This window comes from Lactuca serriola, chromosome 1 (assembly GCF_051521515.1).
Source record: "Lactuca serriola cultivar US96UC23 chromosome 1, Lser_US96UC23_V15, whole genome shotgun sequence".
NCBI lineage: Eukaryota > Viridiplantae > Streptophyta > Magnoliopsida > Asterales > Asteraceae > Lactuca > Lactuca serriola.
Window position 1 is genome coordinate 92840529 of NC_136408.1, and position 22509 is coordinate 92863037.

The window sequence follows — 22509 nt, forward strand, 5'->3', positions numbered from 1 at the left end:
TTTGTTTAAGGGTACAAATTGTACATCGTGGATGGAGTTATTGATGACACATTTTTTTTCTCTGAAATTTGTTTTTATAACAAAGATTGTCCATCGAATATTATCTGTGCAAATAATATTATAAAATTTTACTTATTTATTTATAACAAAATCTATCGATAAAAAATAACCAACATCAATGTCGAATAACAAAGAAAAGTCGAAACGAATGTTATTCATTATTAATTTTAGCTAAATTAATATGAGATATATACGTTAATATTGATAATTTAATTGGAGTATTAATTTCAGTATAATAACAATCTTATGTCATTAAATTGTATGAATATAAATTAACCCAATATAAAAATGTGGTACATAATTAGAAATGAAGAAACTTTTGGAAAATAATATTTCTAAAAAATATTTTAAATATGGAGGGAAGTAAATGAAAAAATATGAAATAGTTGGGGTCATTTTGTAAAAATGGAAACTTCAAAATTAAGGGAAACTTTAAACTTATCTATCAACCACTTCCAATCCGTAACTGATTCTTTTGTTATTCTGCGAACCTAAAAAAACCGACCCGATTCATCTCGCATCCCCCAATCTCCACACGCACGAACACCGAGCTCAGATAATCGCAGGGACAAAACGATTTTTTCGTCTGTTTGGATCAATCGGGGAGATCTGTTTGAAATCATTCTTCCAAGCAGATCTGTTCGAGTTTTTGACGATTGATTTCTTTTCTTCAGAGCCCCAAAAACACAGAGAGAAACATGAATATATTCAGACTTGCAGGGGACATGACGCATTTGGCGAGTGTCCTTGTATTACTGCTCAAGATCCACACCATCAAATCATGCGCTGGTACCCTTCCTTGTTTAATGTTCAATGAGCAGTTCCTGAACAGCTGATGATATTAGGTTTTTGCTTCATTTTTTTTCCTTCCTTAATTTGAAATTGTGGGTTTTCGGACTCGAAGGATTCACGAGGTGATCGATTTGTAGGCGATGTGGTTTTTTAGATTACTCGTTGATGAAAATTGTGGTTGTACTGAATTTGTAGCATATAGATGAAATGAGAGAGGTTCAGCTTCTTCTATTACCTTCTGCTATTTGTTAACATCATTTTCGGTTCATTATGGATTATACAGAGTGCGATTCCTTCTAAATTCACCTAATATCATATCCTTGCGATTTACAAGACAAAATAGACTCTGCAATGTCAGATGACCTAACATGGGACTTGTTAAGAACTTTCAGTTGTCAATTTGTCATATAACGTTCATAAATTCCTTTGATCATTTAACGTCTTCATTAACGGAGAATGCTAACATGTTTAGTTGTTTGTCCAAGATGAATTTCTCACTTCCTTTTCATTGTTCATCTCAAATTCAGTTGATCACGTAACATTTCCATTAATGGAGAATGGATGAAAACTGTATACACAAATACATGCAACTATCTTTGATCTCTTAATTCTTTTACATACAGGGGTATCATTGAAGACTCAGGAACTGTATGCACTTGTCTTTGCTACTCGCTACTTGGATATAGTTACTGACTTTATCTCAGTATACAATACTGTGATGAAGTTAATCTTTCTAGGAAGCTCTTTCTCTATTGTGTGGTACATAAGACACCACAGAGTTGTTCGTAGATCATATGATAAAGATCAAGACACCTTTCGCCATTATCTCCTCATGATTCCTTGTATGCTTTTGGCCCTATTTGTACACGAGAAGTTCACTTTTAAAGAGGTAAAAAAGAAACATTTTTCCATTCAAATATTAGATATTTCACTCAACTTTCAACTCATCATGCAAAAAGCCACCATTTTTTTATAGGTAATGTGGACATTTTCATTATATTTGGAAGCAGTTGCAATTCTTCCACAACTGGTATTGCTGCAAAGAACTAGAAACATTGATAACTTGACTGGACAATATGTTTTTCTTCTTGGGTAATCAATTTCTAATTTCTTTCGTTTTCTTGATTGGAAATACTTTTGTTTGTTTGTGTATTATAAGTTATAGACTTATAGCAACTCACTTTATCTTTTTTCTATTACAGCTTTGTATGTTCAATCTTTTTCTTAAAAAAACATTGTAATTTGAACAAAAAGATTAAAATATGTAGCTATTTTATGTAAAGAAACCTAATATTATTGGCCTTTTGCAGAGCATACCGAGGTTTATACATTTTTAACTGGATCTATCGTTACTTCACTGAACCACATTTTGTCCATTGGATCAGTATGTCTCTCTCTCTCTCTCTCTCTCTCTCTCTCACACACACACACACACACACAAATTATATCGGCCTTACATTTTCATATGAACTTTATATGAATATTTGTGTTATATACAATGCAAGAATTTTAAAACTATTCTATATAAAATGGATCAGAGATTAATACTACAGCTTTTTTTGTTATCATTCCAACGGAATGAACGATTCCATTCCTTTTTCCAATTCCGTGATACCAAACATTATCTAATTCTGCCTTTGGTGTTGCAGCATGGATAGCAGGGGTAGTCCAGACATTGCTATATGCTGATTTCTTCTATTACTACTTTGAAAGGTAAGTGCCACATCATCAATATTTCAAGAAAACATAACCAATTAACAATCACTACAATACAAGATCTTCTAAAAAACTAACTTTTAATTTTTTTTTTTGATGAATGTAGTTGGAAGAACAATGTAAGGCTCCAATTACCAGCTTGAAGTTGTCTTTTTTTGATGAATGTAGTTGGAAGAAGAATGTAGGACAATTTCATTCTTTTAGTTTTATTTTAAATGGTTATGTGGTTTTTTAGCAATTTTCGAGAATGGGGATGTAAGACCACAAAAAAAAGGGACCTTATATGTATGAGTGATTATATAGTATTCCTTTTGGGTTGACTGGTCGTTTCATATCTTCAATCTTCAATATATAATGCAAGTGTGCATTCTTTTTTATTGATATCACTTGTGGCTTGTAAGATCTTTTGATTTTGTTTGTAGGTAGCACACATGTGTTAACATTTCAAAAAAAAAAAAAAAAAATTAGTTTTAAATCTAAACTTTTTTTTTTCTTTTTCAAAAAGACGTATTTTTTTATTCTTTGGCGACAAAACAAATTTCAAGGAACCCAACTTTTTTTTTTTTCTAAAAGACCCTGATATTTGACAAAAAAAAAACTTGTTTGAGCCAACTTTTCGTTTTGGCTTATAAATTTATGCTCTTGTTATGTTTTTGATGGAGGAAGATAGATGTTTAATGATGGAGTTGAAGCATATACCATTCTTTATTGCCTAACAAGCATACTATGTACTCATATTAGCTCTACACCATGTTTGGGGTTCTTTGGACATCAGAAGCTCATATGCACCAGGATTGAGCTTTTTAATTGCGTCCATGTGTCTCTTGAAATCACCTTCAACACAACTCATAACTATAGCCCCAAAAAGCTTCTTGAACTCCAATCCAATGTAAGCTTTTCTAAAATTTGTGTATATGTGTCGAGCACATTACCTGTGCTCCACATGTGGTAATATATCTTTAACAAATTGCAATAAACCCTATACAAAAACCATCATATAGATAAGTATTTATAGATAATTAGAAAATGATTCATAATTTATAAAGAACTTACTTTATGTTGATCTGATATAACTACCAAACCCATGTCATCAATAAGGTCTAGATCAGCACCGAGGAGCTCAAGAAACCAAGTCTAGTTGGACTTATTTTCCACATCAACAACGACTCTAGCAATTGGATAAACCTGGTTGTTGGCATCTCTACCAATGGATGTTAGTAGTTCATCCTTTACCGGACCCTTTAGAAAGAACCCATCAAGCCCAATTACTCTCTTACCCCCTCTTTTCCAACTAACACTTAATGCTTTGAAACAAATGTAAAACCTATGAGAATAATTCTTTCCATCTGGATCGGTTGTTACACCAACTTGACATGTGGACCCTGGGTTTTACCTTAACAATTCTTAGGCATAATCCCATATCCTTGCATAATGCTCAGTGGGTTTACCTTCAATGAAATTTTTAGCCCATTTCCTTTCCTTTCTAACTTGTCTTATATATACCACATACCTATACCTTTGTTTGATGTCATCAATCAATTCTGAAGTTTCATCTTTGACTTGTTTGCAATTTCAGTCACATAATGTCTTCCAATCCATTTAGGGGAAACAATGAACCCAAACTTAAACTGTCTAGAACATTTATGGTCACCATTCATAGTTTTGATATGAAAAGATCTTTCCTTGCCACATCTAGCTACAATTTTTTTAATATCACATTTTTCAAAGTAGATTTTTATAACCATGTGGCACGGCATAATTGGTGACACAAAACTTCAGCTGTGTAGGGGATTCAAAGATGCTACTGTAACGCCTGTGTTTCCGGGCTTGCCATTTTTAGCAATGTAATAGTCTAGGTTAACCTTTGTAACCCGTTTTGAAATAATAAGAATGTATTATTTGAGCATTATGTGTTTTGTGCTTAATTGCTTAATTATGTGATCTGATTAATTGAGAATAAAAAAAATAAGCGTCAAAATTTAAGTGTAAAATAAACTTGATATATTTGGATAATGTTGTAGTAGTTGAAACGAGGTTTCCGAATATATAAAGAACGCCCAAATCTGACTTCGTATGAGGAAGTTACGATTTTCTGAAGTTTCGACTTAGCGGTATGCAGCCTGAAATACTCGATTTGAGATCGAGCGGTTTTTAGCCGAAGAAATCTAAACGAGGATCGAAGGTCTCGTTGTTGGTATCGAAGCGATAAAAAGTTAGGCGAGAACGGACGTCAAACGAAGAAGTTATGAATTTATAACGAAAGTTTCTGTCGCGGCCTATTAAAAATAAATAATAAAAATAAAGTTAAAATTAGCCGACGGAGTCTAAACGAAAGTTGTAGAGCGTAGTCTCACCTTTCCGTGGATGTAAAGAACGTCGAAAACGGAGTTCGTATGAAGAAGATATGAATTTCCGAAGTTTGATAAATAAATTGTATTTATTTTTAATTGAAAAATCCGGCATTATCCGAAGGGGGAGTCACCAGTCCGATCCGACGTAGGCCCCGCGTACTCCGAAGAGTGTCGACATTTCGGATGACGCATGCAGTGACGACTTCGGAGGCCAGTACGCCCCGCGTACGCCTGTACGCCCCGCGTACTCCGAGGCTCCAGCCTCCTATAAATAGGATCCGAAGGCAGCCGAGTCTTTTGCCAATTTCTTCTCTTCTCTCTCATGTTTTGCATCGTTTTGCGTGCCAAAAATACCCCGAAGCCCCGATATTATTCTCGAGCCCCGAGGCAAGTCCCGAGATCCCGAAGATCCCGAGAAGTGCGGTTCCCGAGCCGAAGCTCTGCCCGCGAGAAGTTCGATTTTTGTGGAGATCTTCCAGATCTGCTGTGGATTACTACTTCTGCAAGTCGTAGTGCTGTCCGATCGTCTTCTGATCAAGTGAGTGTATACTACCTTTCATAAACACGATAATAATACAAGTATGGTTCGAGTGTATTAAGTATATTGTTGTTTATATGTGTGAGTGTGTAGTTACTTTCTTCTAACGCATGATTATGGAGTCTTTTATACGAAATACGTGTTATGTGTAGAATTTGTTGTTATGTGTGTGAATGTATGTTCACCCTCTTCCATCTCATAGATCTGAATTGCTTTCTGTGAAATACGTGTTATGTGGGTATGCCTCATCTGTTATGTGGAATATATATTGAATGAAAATGATATACAGGTATTAAACTATGTATGAAAATATATATTTTATCTACTAATATGTTGGGTAGAACATGGGTAGCTAGTTGGTGTGTAATAAATAGATGAGAGGCCTCGATGTTGTTGTTGTTGTTGTTGATCTAGTTATTCAGCGGAGTGTGGATAACGACCACGGACTCTTTCTAGACAGTCCGGTGGAACGCTAGCAAGTTCATAACCTGTAGGTGTTGTGAACGATGTGTTCACCGGTGTACTCTATCCCCCTCATGGTTGCCTTTAGGATATCTATTGTTGAGGAAACCCCTTAGCAGTGATGTCCGTCCCGATGAAAATCCTAGATTAGGTCCCTTGAGATAGATGTTATTTTAAATATAACTTATTTAGTGAGGATAACGAGAATGGGTAATCGGGATAGTGATTGGTTGGTGAAATTAAATATAACTTATTTATTGTGGGTTGAAAACCCTATATGCTCACCAGGCTCCCAAGCCTGACCCACTCAGTTTTATTTGTATTACAGGTAGTGACGCGAGGGTATAAGATGGTTGAATCATCAAGTTGTTTTGTTTACAAGTCTGTATATGTATATATTTGTTGAATGACTTGTAATGTTATCGTTTATGCTTTATGGTCTGTATCGGAACATGACATCCCGAGTTTTGATTATATAATGAAAATGCATCTCTTGATGAAATGCTTTGATAAATATTATTTTATCATGTTTTGTTTTGGGAACAAATTCCGCAACTCTTTTAAATCAAAAGGATTTACTCTGAAATTATTTTAAAAAGCATAAATGAAAATCGGTCTTTTCTGGCTGTGATTTTGGGGATGTCAAAGCTACCAAGCTTTGGTACCATCTTGTCACACTTGATGGTTAGGTCATGGATTCTATAGTTGTTTTTTCATACCTCCTGTTCGTCTTCATCACTCTGCCAATCAGGAGAATGGTACACTTGTGCTCTGATTTCATCTGTCATACTAGAATTGTGTAGGTTTGCATCGCTTAATAGAAAATTTTGGAAGATATCCTTACATTTATCAAGTGAGGTCACAAATTCTTCCTCTGGTTCGTGGTCCATGTAACTGTCGTGAAGCTCAAAATCCATTTCATTCAAGCCAAAAAATGGTTCATGTATGCTAGCAAAGGGGTCAACGTACCCTTTGTCTGATGAAACCATTACACACTTCTGCATAAACACAATAAGTTTAAGAACCCATTTCAAGAAATGTTGAAAACACAAAAAGATCATAACCTGTAAAAACCTTACCTTTTGAAGAACAATTTTACCGAATCTTCTCCAAGAAAACCCTCTTTTGTAAAGTTTTATTCTCTCTGTATAAAAATTTCAATCGACGATTTACGAAAAGGTGAAAAGTGATCGGGGTATAGAGGGAGGATGGGGATGCGACATTTTAACATCCCTAATGGAATTGGGGTTTTCTCCTAAATGACATTAACGAGCTTTCCAGCTAATCAAGTGGTAACCGTTGATTAAAGGGAAACCGGTGAATATGCAAAATAATAATAATAATAATAATAATAACAATTTAATGCAAGTTTGATGTTAAAAAATGGACATAAATTTGAACTTTGGGTAGATCCGATAATTTCGTGCAAACTTGAAGGTCTTTATGACATTAGCTCTACTAAAATTTGTAACTTCATTTTAATTTTCAAAGATCGCAGCTACATAACATGTTATTTTATATGATATTTAGATGAAAAAACATAACATATGATCATAAATACGAATAATATGTTTATAGTGAGTTTTTTTTCATATCAAACCTTATTGTATATTTATACCATATTAAGAGAGTGTTTGAATAGAGAAAAAAATGTATTTATTGCTTAATGCTTATTCTTGTCAAAATAAGCTTATTCTTGTCAAAATAAGCTAAGTTTAAATATTTGGATAGGAATCCTTAAAAATCAGCTAATAAACAATAAACTAGTAATAAACTATAAATTAATTTATCCAACCACTCCTCAAGCTGCCTTAAAATTAAATTAGAAATAGAACTTGTTAATAAAATTAACTTCATCTCGTTTATCTCAGAACCATATTGAATTATTGGAAGATGGCTTGGGGAAGAAACAAAGATCAAAAACTGATCCGGGTCGGGTCGGGTGGGTATCAGTTTCATCATATAAACATTAAAGGCCCGAATTGTTCTTTGCCTAGCGACGGGTAAACGAATCGAACCCAATATTCCCAAACTCCAAATCCAAATCCAAACCACCGTATATACGCCTCCCTAGATCGCCGTAAAATCATAACGGCAACTGCTATCGCCGCTGGTGTAACAATGGCAGGAGTATCACTCAAGTGCGGAGACTGCGGAACTCTACTGAAATCGGTTGAAGAAGCACAAGAACACGCAGAACTCACCAAGCATACCGATTTCTCTGAATCGACCGAAGCCGTTCTTAACCTAGTCTGCTCCACCTGTGGCAAACCCTGCCGCTCTAAAACCGTACGTATTTATGTAATTTAGTTTTTGTATGAGCTACTTGATTGCCATGTATCGCTGATCGATGAAGATATCTGATGTCGATTTCTTATTTCTTTCTATCAGGAGAGTGATCTGCATACCAAGAGGACTGGACATACTGAATTTTCAGACAAGACTTCGGAGACGGCGAAGCCGATTACGTTGGAGGTTCCGAAGAATCAGAGTAGCGATGATGTGGATATGGTGGATGCTAGTACTACTGGTGAACCAGAGGGTACTAAACATTTGCCTCTTTGGTTCTTGATTGTTTTTTGTTCCAGTTGTCAATTCTTTCTGAAGATTTGGAGTTGATTCCACTGAAAGTTTTTGGTAATAAGAACCATTTGATGCATTCATGATTTTCCCAGCTAATGTCTAGTTTTGTTACATGTTTTTTTCTTAGAAATGGTTGTTCCTGATGTTGACTTAAAGCTACTAGAGGAGCTTGAATCAATGGGTTTCTCAAAGGAAAGATCAACTCGGGCACTTCATTTCTCTGGTGAGTGAGCTGAAGTCTTTCATTCAAGGTTTCTTTCCAGACTATTTCTATCCATGCTTCTGTACTATTCAACTAAGATTGCTATACTTAATGGAATTGGAATTTTGCTATATAGCACTTAAGTGGTTATCAGTTCTTTGTATTTTATACTTATATTTATACGAATTCATTCAGCTTAGTATTGTCTGATTAGTTTTTAGCCTAGCTTTTACATATTGCTTTTATCTAACACATTTATTTCTAGGTAACTCAAGTCTTGAGGCTGCTGCAAATTGGATTGTTGAACATGAAGAAGATGCAGACATAGATCAAATGCCTTTGGTACTCTTACTCTCTTTCTCTCATACTCACTTAACATTGCTTATTCCAAGAAATCAGTTTATTAATATTTAACATGTATCTGTTTAAACTTCTGTTTCTTTTATAGTATCAATTGGGAAAATAATTTAGCAAGCTCACTTTTTTACTAAGTTTTATGTTACTCTTTGCTAAGGTGTCTGCCAAGAGTAAATCAGAGCCTTCCAAGCCTTCTCTTACACCTGAAGAAAGAAAAGCAAAAGCACAAGAACTGAAGTATAATTTTTATTCTTCTTTCTTTATCCGTTTATTATGAAAATGTTTTATTTTTTTGTTCTACTTCTTTAGCTAACTCATATTTTGGTCTTTGTTTATATTTAAGGGAGAGAGCACGCAAAAAGAAAGAGGAGGAAGAAAAGAGAATGGAAAGAGAAAGAGAGAAGGTAATTATTTCTTTTTCTTGAAAGATAAATAATCCCAAAACTTAATTTCAGTTTTGTAAAATTTTGTTAAATTATACATATATACTCTTGGTTCTTAAAGTGGCCTTCATTTAGTGAAAGTCTTAACATAGTTTCATCCAATATTCCAAGTAGAATGTGTAATTTGTTCTTCTCTTTTAAGTTTTAATAAAGTAGAAGGGTATTTACGTCATTTTGCATCATGTACTTAATATAAAATTATCTTTAGGAGCGGATACGAATTGGGAAGGAACTACTTGAAGCAAAACGCATGGAGGAAGAAAATGAAAGAAAACGGTAACTTCATTCTCTCTCTTTTTTTTTTTAATTTTTTTATTCCAAAATATTTATTTTTATATTCCTATCTCCTAAAGGAATTTTTTTATTGTATTTTGCAGTATTATAGCCTTGCGTAAAGCAGAAAAAGAAGAGGAAAGAAGAGCTAGAGAAAAAATCAGACAAAAGTTGGAAGAAGATAAGGTCTTAAATTCTTAATATAACATTAATAATTAATTAATTATTACTATAAATCTGGTTTTTTATGATTTTTTTTTTCTGAAACTAATTTTGTATATATGATTTTTTCCAGGCCGAAAGGAGGAGGAAGCTTGGATTGCCTGCAGAAGACCCCACTGCACCTAAACCTTCTGCACCTGTAGTTGAGGAAAAGAAGGTATTTTTTTTTTATATTATAAATTTTAACATTTAATAAAAATATTGTTTTTTTTTTTTTTAAATTACAGAGTTCATTGCCGATCAGGCCTGTAACAAAATCTGAGCAAATGAGAGAGTGTTTAAGATCTCTTAAGCAAAGCAATAAGGTAAAGAAACAATGAAAATATATAAAATTGGGTATTGAGGTTATATGCTAATTTTATATTTTAATTTAAACTGTTTGATGTATACTAGGATGACGAGGCAAAAGTGAAGACAGCATTCAACACCCTGTTGACTTACATCAAGAATGCTGCAACAAAGCCAGATGAAGAGAAATTCCGCAAGATCAGACTTACCAATGCTGCCTTTCAGGTCTCACAACTTTTATAAAAAAAAAAAATTATTGCACTTTAAAAAAAATTGTCTTATAATAAAGAAATTGGTATTTTTTTTTACATTTAACAGGATAGAGTGGGGAAATTGGAAGGTGGGATTAAGTTTCTTGAGCTGTGTGGATTTGAAAAAATTGAAGGGGGGGAATTCTTGTTTCTGGCTAGAGACAAAATCGACAGAGCAGTGCTGAATTCAGCTGGAACAGAATTGAACAGTGCCATAAATAATCCCTTTTTTGGGGTACTTTGAATTTTCATCTTATCTCGTGTTTTAAATTTACTAATTACACCATCAATCTTGGATTGATTCGTGTTAAATACTCTTGAAAAGCTACTTTGTTAAAAATAGTCATGATTGCAACTGTTTTTTTTTTTTTTTTTTTTTTTTTTTTTTGGGTTAATGTGTAATGATGTCTGTCTGAGTAAAGTGTTGAATACATTAGCATGTCTCTTTTTTTAACACAATAAATTGAGTGAATGAGATAATTTTAGTAGTTTAACAATGTTCATCAACTTTGATCAAAATAAGATGTGTGGAAAAAAAAATAAGAAGGGAAAATAGGTAAAGAGATGGCGTCTTAATATATTAAGCATTTAAGCCATGTTTTTTTTGGCTTAACCCTTGTATTATTTTGCCTAGATTAAGTAAAAAACGAAACGACTATGTATAGCTGAAGTGTTAAAGAGAAAAAGCTTCAAATAGCGTTTTAGTAGCTTGAGAAAAGGGAGAGACTATTTTTGTATCTTTTTATTTTTTAAACAACTTATATACACATTGATATTTCATTCTTAAATCTATACATTTCGTTCAAAGTTTTGGCTAAAAGGCATCTATTTGTGACTTCCTGATACTGTTAGGCCAAATGCCTCTTGATTTGTATCATATTATGTTGATGTTTAATCATATTTCACTAAATATCTAACATAATGATAAGCCTTTTGCCTAGGGGTGTCATAAAAAACCAAAACCGAATAACCAAACCGAACCAAATGAATTTTGGTTCATTTGGTTCGGGTTATTTGGTTTTCGGTTAATTTGGTTTGGTTAACCGAATAAGGATACCTTATTCGGTTTGGTTTTTGGCTAAATTTTTATTGTTTTGGTTAAACCGAAAAAACCGAATATATATATATATATATATATATATATATATATATATATATATATATATATATATATATATCAACATTTTATATATATAAATTTATTGATTAGTTACTAAGATTTCCATGTCTTTTTTGTTAGTAACCAATATAAAGTTATAATTGTTTTACATTTTGTATTAAAAAGCAAAAACAAATTAACCAAATAACCTTTAGTCATTTCTTTCATTTTTATATACAGTTAAACTTATATTAACATATCACTACAACTTGAATATGATATGTTATATATTAATGTAGTTTCTTTGTTTGGTAATAGTTTAGTAAGCTTTTTTCTTTTAGTTTAATATTTATTCTTACGTGTTGAATTTTATTCGGTTTAACCGTTAAACTGAACGGAATAAACCGAAACCGATTAAACCGAACCTTATTTGGTTTGGTTATGGTTAAATTTAAAATGTAAAAAAACCGAAAAAACCGAACCGTTTTAACCGAAAACCGAAAAACCAAACCAAATAACACCCCTAGTTTTGCCAATATGCAAATGGAGGAGAACTGAAATATGCTAAGCTTATGCTACCAATATAGGCAATGTATTTTGTTTTCTCTCCATAATAGCAATTTGGTTACTTACATGTCTTTACCGATAATAATATTTTTTTTTACCATAATGACAAGCTATTTGTATTCTTTTACCAATACTAGTAACATACCTACACTATACTGTCAATACGGATAAGATATGCTAATTGTTATATTTATTACTTATTACCGGTCAAGAACCGTAAGTGTAATGTTGTTATTGGTAAAAAAATTGTAAGTAAATTTTATTATATATTAGTAAAAGTATGTTGCTTGTATAACAAACGTAAGTTTGTGGCTATTATGGATAAATTCTACCCGTTTATCAATAATGGTTGTACAAGACAAGTGATTTGTATCCTTGTTAGAAATGTGTGTGTATATATATATATATATATATATATATATATATATATATATATATATATATATATATATATATATATATATATATATATATATATAGACTTAGGTTCAAATGTTTTCACTATCTATTGTGTGCATGTTTGACTATATAATTGTATTATTTAGTCATCGACTTTAACCAAAATATCAAAACAATAATGGTCGATTTGGACGCTTTGTCCATTTGTGAAGAAGAGACTGAGACAACATATCATCTCTTTATCAAATGCATTCTCGTTAAAGAGTAGCGAGACAAAATGCTTAAATGGTAGGACATTACCCTTTTACAATCTCATGATTTTTGACCCGTTGAAGACGACCTATCACTAGTTGGGTACCAATACTATCAAGTACTGCTTTGATACAGTCGACCTAACATTTTTTTTGGGCTTTATGGAGATTCGGAATGAGACCCTTTTTGGTTTTTCAAAACCAAGAAATGATGTTTTTTTTCCTAATATTGTTACTCATTTCTTTTGTATTTCATGTAGGCTTAAAAGATAGATTAAAATGAGTTTTTTTGGCTTACAAACGATATCATTGGTTTTCAAAACAATTTGATGTATGAATACTTTTTCTTGTCTCTCGTTAGTCCTTCTCGATAAGATCTTACTGTTGTTCCAAAAAAATAACGGTAGATTTTCAAGACGACAATGAAAAGAATAATTTGATAGAAATAATGTTATCATGTAATTGATGATATGAGACTGTTTATTCAATATATTACATATTCAATTTTTGATTAAAAGGTAAAACATCAATTATGGTTTTTATATCGGGTACACTGATAACAATCTTGCTACCCTCGACTAGACTTGTAAACGTATTGTGTCGTGTTAAGTTGAAACATTAAACGAGTTGAAAGAGGCTAATTTTAATATTTTTTCATTTAATTTCCTTATTGTGTCAGCTCTTTTATTTCCTATTGATTTTGTATTGGCTTAACAAGTTTTTGAAACACTAGATTGATTGAAAGAGTAGGAGTTGGGGATGTGAAGAGAACGTACAAGGTATAATAAAAAATATATAATAAAAAATCAAAAATGAAAATTTTAACATAGACATCCAATTTACCTAAAAAAAAAAATTTGAAAAACCTACATATAAATAAATAGAAAAGTTTCAATTTTCAATTTAACCATAACTCTACATGATTAATTTTCGTATTGTTATCATAAATCATAATTGAATATGTTAGAAATTTCGTACTCAAACTAGTTTATTTGTTTTTAAGTAAATTTTTTTTCTCTAACTCTACTGTATAACATTGATTCTGTTGTTGCAAAGTGTTAAGTTTAACTGAATTTGGAGTGTCACGTGGCTGTAGAAACCAAAGTACAAACCATCATGGTTTCGAGCACGAATTTGGCATGTGACCAGTTTCCACGAAGAAGACGATGACACAAAGGCCACAGTCTCACATCTGTCACAAAAATCGGAAGAACAATCCACACACACACAATTCCTCCAAACCCTAGCGAAGATCTCGAAAAAGATCGAAGAACATGGTGAATAAACGAGTACCTGATTGGCTCAACAATTCCATGTGGTCTGCTCCGACCACAACCACTCCTTCACCACCTAAATCGCAATCCCAATCATCGCCCTCTCGATCACCGTCGCACGCCGATCGCATCGATACTTACCCTTCCAAACCTCCCTCCGTGACTTCCTCGGATTCTTCTATGAACGAACCGCGTGAATCATTGCCGTCGCCCAGTGTAATTAGACCCGAATCCCCTTCTAAACCAGCTCCAGCTCCGGCTCCGAGGACGGAAGTTAAGGATCCGTTGACCAGTAGCGATAGTAGTGGTAATGACGTTAGTTCTCATGTTGAAGACGATTCTCGCCAGGCACAGCTATCACAAGAGGTTAGAAATTGTTTACATACGCAGTTAGAATTTGGTTATTTAGGGTTGTAATTTGTTCAAACTTGTTATTTCAATAAGGAACAGAAGATAATTGAGTGTTATGGTAATCTAAATGTGATCATATTGAAATTAAGAAGGAACAATGATAACAAACCAATATGTTCCTTGAGCTGTTAATCTGATTCATATGTTTTCTTCTCTGTAATATAGCTTTCGAGGAAGATCATAAATATGGTAGAGCTGAAAAGACTTGCTTCACTGGGTATTCCAGATGGTGCTGGTATTCGATCCACTGTTTGGAAGGTTCGGTTACTTTCTACTGTAGATATTAAAGCATCACAGCATCATTTTCTTTATGATTTCTATCCTATTTCTGGAATAGGAAGGTTAATTTGTAAATTGTAATATGTGCATGTTTCAGCTGTTGTTATCATATCTTCCCAGTGACAAGGGGCTTTGGTCATCAGAATTGGCCAAGAAAAGGTCTCAATACAAGCATTTTAAAGAAGATCTTTTGAAGAATCCAGTAAGTTTTAGTTAAAATTACACTACTTGAATAGCTTTTTGATCATATATATATATATATATATATATGAAACACTCATGATATCATTGTGGCTAGTCAGTCAGAAGTCACTAGAAAATTGGAAGAGTCTACATCTTCTCAAAATGGTGAAAAGACAAAAGAGGGCAAGGGTTTACTCTCAAGGTCTGAGATACCTGAGGATGAGCACCCTCTGAGTCTAGGGAAAACAAGTGTATGGAACCAATTCTTTCAGGTATAATCTTCAGCAACATACTTTTGATGAAATGATTCTTTTAGTTGTTAACATAAATCACCTGAATAGAATAACAAAGATAATAAGTAATCCTTTTTGCTTGAATGATATCGAGTAAAAGCTTCAATTTTTCTTGATATTATGCATTCTTTATTACTTCTCCTAATTGTATAGGACACTGAGATCATTGAGCAAATAGATCGTGATGTGAAGCGAACTCATCCAGACATGCATTTTTTCTCTGGTGACACTGCTTCTGCAAAAGCTAACCAGGTAAAGGTTTTGACTTTTGACACATTTTGATCTTATCAACATATTAAATGATGAAAATATCATTTTAATTTCAGGATGCTTTGAAAAATATACTGATTGTATATGCGAAATTGAACCCGGGGATACGATATGTGCAAGGGATGAATGAAATCTTGGCTCCTTTGTTCTATGTGTTCAAGAATGATCCCAATGAGGATTTTGTGGTAAGTCTAGTCTAAGTCAAAACTCTAAATATGTAATTTTCCATTAAGGGAAAAGTAAACAAGGGCAAATTTGTAATTGTGCCGCAGGGGAATGCTGAAGCGGACACATTCTTTTGTTTTGTTGAATTGTTAAGTGGTGTTCGTGATAATTTCTGTAAGCAACTTGATAATAGTGTTGTTGGCATCCGTTCAACAATTTCAAAAATGTCACAACTTTTAAAAGACCATGATGAAGAGCTATGGCGACATCTTGAACACACAACAAAAGTAAGAAAATTTATAATTTTTTTTTTTTATTATTATTTAATGCTCTATTCGTAATTAACAACAATCTTGTTCTTGTTGACATTTATAATGACAGGTGAATCCGCAATTCTATGCATTTAGATGGATTACACTCCTGTTGACTCAGGAATTCAATTTTGCAGACATTCTTCATATATGGGACACACTTTTAAGTGATCCCGAAGGTCCACAGGTGAATCCGGAGAAACTTAATACTATAATATGTTTGTGGGTATTTTATAATTTATAATATAAAGTAAATAAAAATAAAAAATATATATATTTGTGAAACTGCAGGAGACCCTTCTTAGGGTATGCTGTGCGATGTTGATTCTTGTGAGGAGACGTTTGCTTGCGGGAGATTTCACAGCTAATCTTAAGTTGCTCCAAAGCTATCCATCCACAAATATTAGTCATTTGCTGTATGTCGCAAATAAGCTACGTTCTAATCCACTTCTTTGATTTTCTATTCCCTTTTTATTATTCTTGTATTGTTTAGACTATACATCATTTCAACGGTTTTTTTTTTTATTGTTTTTGTTTTGATTATTTTTACATAACCCATGTTTTGTAAATTGGCCGACAAGTATAGCACGCAGGGGTGTTATAGTAATTTACTAGTATTGATTTAACTTTATATTGACAAGACAACTTGGTATGTGTACGTGTATCGTTTTTTTTTTTTTTTTTTTTTTTTTATGTATTTTTTATATGTATATATAAGCAAAAGATGCAAATACGAAGCTTCATTTGGTTGGGAAAAAGGGTAATAAATATTAAAAGATGCAAATATACATAAAAACCACCACGGGTTGTTTTTGCTTTTCCTATCAATGCATCAAATTGATTAAATATTCAAAATATCACTCATTAGGCGTTATAATAATTACAAGTAACTATCATTCATAAGAAAAAAAAAAGTAAAAGTAGAATAGAAACCTTTCTAAAATATATGTAATGTTTGTATCATGTAATCTTGTTGATATATAGCACAACAATGCACACACATTTAAAACAACAAAAGAACACCATTATTCTCCTCCATTAATTCTCTGTAAGCTTTTGTAACCATCGATCATTTCTCCATATTTTTCTGCTAAAAACCTGAAATCAAACATATCATCAACCATAAAAACAAACATATTTCTTTTTTCACACACCTATCTGCCCTAAATTTATTTTAATTACAAATTTATAAATTAAACTTCATAAAAGCTCATTAAAACCCATATTTCAGTTAATTAATAAAAAACTGAAAGTTAAAATAACGACCTTTCTTTAAAAAAGACGTGTCAATAAAACTCCTTAACTAAAAATATATGTTTTACTATACAATATTTCATTCCCTTTCAAGATGTAATGAAAAAGAATAACATATTGAAAAAAATCAACAAAAGCACATCCACATACTATCTCCAAAACCCATTTTTACAACTGATTATCTAATCATTTTTTACACACAAGAATAAACAATAAAAATAAAACATACCTTAGTTTCTCTACTAGATGTCAGCATAACCCTTTCCACGATAACTTCTCATCATCATTTTCCTACACCAAAAAGACTAAAATAACCAATTACAACACATCTATGAGCTCACATTCATCAACCGCTCCTCCAACACCTCCATCATATTCTCCGGCGGACACCCATCCTCCCCTCCCACCACCCCCGCCCTACAAAAACACTCCGGCCAAGAATTCGTATAAAAACTCTCCGGCGACACCCGTTTATGGGGCCCACCAAAATTCGTCCGCCCCATCACCCGCCTAACCGCCGCCTCAAACCCCACAAACTCCCCCTCCTCCTCCCTCTTAATAAAAAGCGGTGCAAGATTTTTCCGGTCAGGCCGGATATTTGAGCGGAAACCGTAGTACAAGCGGTGGCCAAGAAGGTTGTTTGCAAAGTTGCTTGGGCCATCATAAGTTGGCATGAAAATGTCTGAAAGTAGACAGACCATGTAGTCAACGGCTGAACCGATTAAGCCTTGTGTGTTATCGGTTAATAAGTCGTTTGAATTTAATGAGTCAGTGTCGGTGTCTACAAGTGTTGTGTGGTTTTGGAGTTTTGGAAAGATGGCTCTGAATGGCTTCATGAAGCGATCACCACCGAATAATTCGCCGGCTGCAAGATATATTCGGGTCGAATTGTCGAATCCCATTGCCCGTAACACAAGACCAACCTATAAGAAATAGCAATGTATTTTCTAATTTATCGGTTAATATTGTAAAACACCCTATATTGGGGGGGGGGGGGGGGGGGGGGGTTCCGATTTTGCCCTTTTAGCAGAGGTTTACAGGTAATTTTTTTCCATAAAAAAAGCTTCAACTTTTTTTTTTTTGGGAAATCTCCGATAAAGTCCTGATATTTTGGGTTGGATTATAGTTTAATCCCAACTTTTATTTTTCGAACAGAAAAGTCGCGATTATTTTATATTTTGCCCAAATTTACAAAACAGTACTTATTTTTTAATAGAAAATGATAGATTATCAATAATCAGGACTTTTCTATTCAAAAAATAAATGTTGGGATTAAACTTTAAACTGACCCAAAATATTGAGACTTTATCGGAGAATTCCTTTTTTTTCTTTTGCAAAAAATCCTCACATTAGACTTTCTTTTTCGGAAAAAATAGAGAAATATAAGGTCTTTTTAAGAAAAAAAATAAAGTTGAGGTTTAATCCATAAAAAACCTAAAATATTTTGTCAAATATTTTGTCTTTTAATAGAAAAATATTTTGTCAACTATTTGTGTAATGGAGCATCCTACTTTTATTTATTTCTATTGAAGTATTGTGCTATTTAACTTTTTTGTTAAAATCTATCAAATAAGGCAATTTCGAGTGATCAGTGATGTAATTGGATGATTTTTTTGAAATACGGTGTACTAATAAGAAACACTATGAAAGTAAACTGGATAGATATTTTGAAGTATAATGAAAATAAGAAAAAGAGATTGAATATAATATATTGTAATACAAGGAATGAAAGGAAGATGGTATAACACAATATTAAAATAGAAAATACTCTTTTTTTCCATTCTGGAAAAATGATGTCAAAAAATATTAGGTAAAATGAAGGCACATTTGGGAAAATGGAAGGAAAAAATTAAATGAGGGCAAATTTGTAAAAAGCTTGAACTTAATGGGGGGGGGGGGGATCCTCATTTCTCTAACTTTATCTATGAAGTGTTCTTTCTGCATTAAGTTTTAAGTTATGTCTTTGTCTACATTAAGTCAAAAAGAAACAACACCTAAGATAGTTTAGAAGTTAACTTTTATCTAGAAAAATTTAAAACTATTGAATATATTGTGAGAATATAAAGTAAAGGGTGTACCTCTTCAGGAGTTAGAGGACATTTTCCAATAGCTCTTCTTTCACTATAAACAAGTTTCTTTTCAGCAAAATTTTCCTTACGATATTTCATCAACACTTTTTGTTCATGTGGAGAAAATATATCAAAACATCTGCAAAAAACAAAACACAAAAAAGTTTAGCACACAACAAATATCCATTTAACAAAATAACCACCTTTTAAGTGGTTATTTTGTTCAAAAAGTGGTCAATTTGTTAAATGGGACCCACCCCATTTAGTCATTTTTGTGATTATCTCTAAAAAATGATATGACTAAATGGAAACTTACCCTGCAAATGCAAGCATATCCTTTTCAAACCGAAGATGAATAGACATGAAGTGACCTTGAGAACGAAGTTTAGCAACTATTGATTGACTTAATTGCATGATATGTGGCTTAAATCTAAGGGCATGATAGTTGACTCTGCATCTCAACCGTTGATATTCAGGATTATTGATCTCTTCTGCTAATCGATGAGAAAAGGGTGTAAGATAAATAGCACCATGTTCTTTCATTTTCTCTAAAGCAGTTGTTGTATACCAAGTGATAGAAGCATCTCTAGGGGGTCGAAGCTATGAAAATAGAAAGAAAATCGAGGGTCAGGGGCAAAATAGTCATTTTAGAGAAAAAGGGTAAAAGGCGTTGCTATAAGAATACTGAATATGGAAACACACCTGAAAAGCTTTAATCTTCTTTGTCTTTCCATTCTTTCGAATTTCAGGAATACTTTCAACAATTCGCACATCATAACGCAATGCTCTGATAAAAATATCAACATCATAGAGACCTTGGAATCCACTGTGCCAAAATAAATGTAAACATTCTCTCTTTAGCAAAGTTTTCAATCTAAAATTACATCTATTGTCATTACTATGAATCACAAAATCCCAATAGCATTCCCTTTTGTCCTGAACAAGGTTCAATCTGTTTTGCCACTATTGAAGGGTATTTTAGACATTTGACTAATAGTCAGACAGTTTCATACCTGTCATCATGCCAATAAGAATTCGTATCCAGCTCAGGCAACACAAGGGTGGCATTCATAATTCTTGCAGCAAGTACTGCATTACAAATCTACATAAAGTGATGTGATTTTCACCTAATTAACTCCATAAGAATGTGTCCAAAATAATTTCATATTTAAAAAAAATAAAAATAAAGCATAGTATTATTAGTAAAGAAAGAATGATGAACATACTGCAGTTCTTTGCTGATTTAAACCACCATTGCAACGAACACGAAGAAACCCATTGGTTTCATTTGGAGGAGCTAAAAAACATTCAAGATTAGAAATCAAAAGATCATTCAAGGTATCAAGCTAAATTATAATTTATAACAACTTTAGGCAAGTATTTTAAGGACCTCAAGAGCACATACGAGGCCAATTAGATCTAGGAGTGGATGATGGTTTCCAACCACCAGAATCAGCAGGATTCCATAGTTTCTGCACATTAATCTGCTTTAAAAAAGTTTAACTCAAGTCAAACTACAAAGTTTTTAGCACAAGAAATGGTTGATGAAGTAAACTACAAGAAAATTTTACACCCATATGTGCTTGATAATTAGTTTTACGTAGTCAAATGGGAAAGATGATGCAAACAAAAATTGATAATCGTGACTTTGAACATATCCAAAAACCCATACATAAATCCCCTGAATTCCCCCAGCTAATAATTTGAAAGGAGCTTAGAATTCATGATCACAGTTGAACATTGACAAGCATACGAAGGTTAAAAATAAAAAGGGAGTTGTTAAGTAGTGACCTCAGATGGGGATTCTGGCGATAAGTAATTGGTCTTGCTGGTGGAGATGACGATGAAGTAGATGATTAAAATAACAATCAGAAAAGCCACAATCGTGAATCTGCCGAACAATCCCTTAACTTGTTTCAGCTGGTGTCGATTATAATACGGTCTCTTTAACATCATTCCTTCTCCAGGCCTGAGTAAGATCCACAAACCCACTATCAGAAATCTCACAATCTCGACTAATTGTTATAGAAATCACCGGAAATATTGTTTCATTTCATTACCTCCTCATTTCAGGAGATACCAGGATCGAACTGAGGGAGTCTGAGTGAGTGGAGAAGGATTTGGTGGTGGATCTGATTCTGATTGCGGGTGGCGATAACAACGATGATGTTGATGATCAATGAACGTATACTGGAGTGTAATTTAAGAAAACCAAGGAGAGAATCAAATGGATTCCAGTTTTAAATTGGGGTGTGATTTGTTAATGACGATGACCACATGTCGGTGATCATGAAGAGGGGTTCTCAGGGTTCTAGCATGGTGTGGTGTGAGTCACCATCTGTTTACCTAAAATTTCAATGATAAGTTCGCTAAAAACAAGAGAAAATTCGGAAATATTATTTATAATAATGCTGTTTAGATGGACATTTTATCTTTTGATATTTCATTATTTGATACAATAAGATCGTTATAGTAAAGATCAAATCATTCAAAATGAACTAGCTTTTCAAATCTGTTTGTATTATCTTATTTGTGCGAGATTTCATTATAAGTTGTGGAATAATTTCAACTTCTTAACTATTTTTGTAGAAGTAAAATTAAGAGGAAAAAATACGTAGAATAAGAAACAAGACCATCATTATCATATACAAGGCAAGGATCACAAAGCCAAAGGTAAACTATGGCTCATCATGCTCTTTTTAATTTGTGATGGATTATGGATAGATGAAATAGTGATATTTTATGAGGTTTCTTGTGATCCATAATGGTTGATTTTCTAGTTGAATTGGCAAATATTATAGGCGTAATTTCAAGATTGATGGATAAATTTAGGTTATGCATAAGTCTTTTAGCTTAGATGACAATTTTCTAGGGTTTAAAAGATTAAAATTTTAAATATAAAATAAAAACTAAAAAAATAAGACTAGATCACGTTGAAATATTAATATTCTAAGATCCTAGTATGGATATTGTTTCATGATAGATAATAGTAAGTTCGAAATCATTTTGGTTTTGTAGGATGTTAAAATGGTAAGATTTTAACAATTATAATTTTAAAAGGTGAATTTTAATAAAAAAATCACAGAATATACTGTGTTGTAGTTTCAAAATAATCTACAACACAACCTTTAAGTAAAAAAAAAAGA

At 32.9% G+C, this 22509-nt stretch overlaps 4 protein-coding genes across 5 annotated transcripts; 3 read left to right on the top strand and 1 right to left on the bottom strand.

The window, feature by feature from the left end:
• The first annotated feature begins 532 nt into the window (after positions 1–532).
• On the top strand, positions 533–2951 carry LOC145095183 (ER lumen protein-retaining receptor-like). Its single transcript, XM_079033109.1, has 6 exons — positions 533–849; positions 1476–1741; positions 1829–1944; positions 2163–2236; positions 2502–2565; positions 2675–2951. The coding sequence occupies exons 1-6, from the start codon at positions 759–761 to the stop codon at positions 2709–2711; spliced, it is 648 nt and encodes a 215-aa protein (XP_078889235.1). The 5' UTR covers positions 533–758; the 3' UTR covers positions 2712–2951.
• Positions 2952–7898: 4947 nt separating this feature from the next.
• On the top strand, positions 7899–11026 carry LOC145095190 (ubiquitin-associated (UBA)/TS-N domain-containing protein). Its single transcript, XM_079033116.1, has 12 exons — positions 7899–8208; positions 8311–8461; positions 8630–8725; positions 8970–9046; positions 9219–9298; positions 9405–9465; positions 9713–9780; positions 9882–9963; positions 10073–10156; positions 10227–10304; positions 10393–10512; positions 10606–11026. Exons 1-12 carry the CDS (start codon positions 8041–8043, stop codon positions 10780–10782), a joined length of 1242 nt encoding a protein of 413 aa, XP_078889242.1. The 5' UTR covers positions 7899–8040; the 3' UTR covers positions 10783–11026.
• Positions 11027–13923: 2897 nt separating this feature from the next.
• Positions 13924–16692, top strand: LOC145095214 (uncharacterized). The gene is made up of 9 exons (XM_079033135.1): positions 13924–14494; positions 14705–14797; positions 14916–15020; positions 15121–15273; positions 15448–15546; positions 15621–15749; positions 15837–16016; positions 16111–16227; positions 16332–16692. The coding sequence occupies exons 1-9, from the start codon at positions 14129–14131 to the stop codon at positions 16494–16496; spliced, it is 1407 nt and encodes a 468-aa protein (XP_078889261.1). The 5' UTR covers positions 13924–14128; the 3' UTR covers positions 16497–16692.
• A 134-nt stretch (positions 16693–16826) lies between these two features.
• LOC145095199 (O-fucosyltransferase 1-like) lies at positions 16827–21720 on the bottom strand. Of its 2 annotated transcripts, none has more exons than XM_079033130.1 (10): positions 21424–21720; positions 21155–21332; positions 20769–20847; positions 20590–20660; positions 20377–20465; positions 20066–20189; positions 19680–19963; positions 19373–19502; positions 17524–18217; positions 16827–17138 (listed from the first exon to the last, which is right to left on the bottom strand). In XM_079033130.1, the coding sequence occupies exons 1-9, from the start codon at positions 21429–21431 to the stop codon at positions 17624–17626; spliced, it is 1557 nt and encodes a 518-aa protein (XP_078889256.1). In that variant the 5' UTR covers positions 21432–21720; the 3' UTR covers positions 16827–17138; positions 17524–17623. The 2 variants fall into 2 exon arrangements, with proteins under 2 accessions (XP_078889256.1, XP_078889250.1); XM_079033124.1 differs by having other exon boundaries at positions 20769–20850.
• Positions 21721–22509: the final 789 nt, after the last annotated feature.

Bases quoted from the DNA above. Each gene is read 5' to 3' on its own strand.
- LOC145095190 (XM_079033116.1), top strand. From the start codon at position 8,041: ATGGCAGGAGTATCACTCAAGTGCGGAGACTGCGGAACTCTACTGAAA. The intron at 9,466-9,712 runs GTAATTATTTCT...AATTATCTTTAG, and splicing joins TGGAAAGAGAAAGAGAGAAG to GAGCGGATACGAATTGGGAA. The intron at 10,157-10,226 runs GTATTTTTTTTT...TTTAAATTACAG, and splicing joins CTGTAGTTGAGGAAAAGAAG to AGTTCATTGCCGATCAGGCC.
- LOC145095183 (XM_079033109.1), top strand. From the start codon at position 759: ATGAATATATTCAGACTTGCAGGGGACATGACGCATTTGGCGAGTGTC. The intron at 2,237-2,501 runs GTATGTCTCTCT...TTGGTGTTGCAG, and splicing joins ACATTTTGTCCATTGGATCA to CATGGATAGCAGGGGTAGTC. The intron at 2,566-2,674 runs GTAAGTGCCACA...TGATGAATGTAG, and splicing joins TTCTATTACTACTTTGAAAG to TTGGAAGAACAATGTAAGGC.
- LOC145095214 (XM_079033135.1), top strand. From the start codon at position 14,129: ATGGTGAATAAACGAGTACCTGATTGGCTCAACAATTCCATGTGGTCT. The intron at 14,495-14,704 runs GTTAGAAATTGT...TCTGTAATATAG, and splicing joins AGGCACAGCTATCACAAGAG to CTTTCGAGGAAGATCATAAA. The intron at 15,750-15,836 runs GTAAGTCTAGTC...ATTGTGCCGCAG, and splicing joins ATCCCAATGAGGATTTTGTG to GGGAATGCTGAAGCGGACAC.
- LOC145095199 (XM_079033124.1), bottom strand. The intron at 20,851-21,154 runs GTCACTACTTAA...ACTTTTTTAAAG, and splicing joins CGCCAGAATCCCCATCTGAG to CAGATTAATGTGCAGAAACT. The intron at 18,218-19,372 runs GTACACCCTTTA...TATTTCTTATAG, and splicing joins GTCCTCTAACTCCTGAAGAG to GTTGGTCTTGTGTTACGGGC.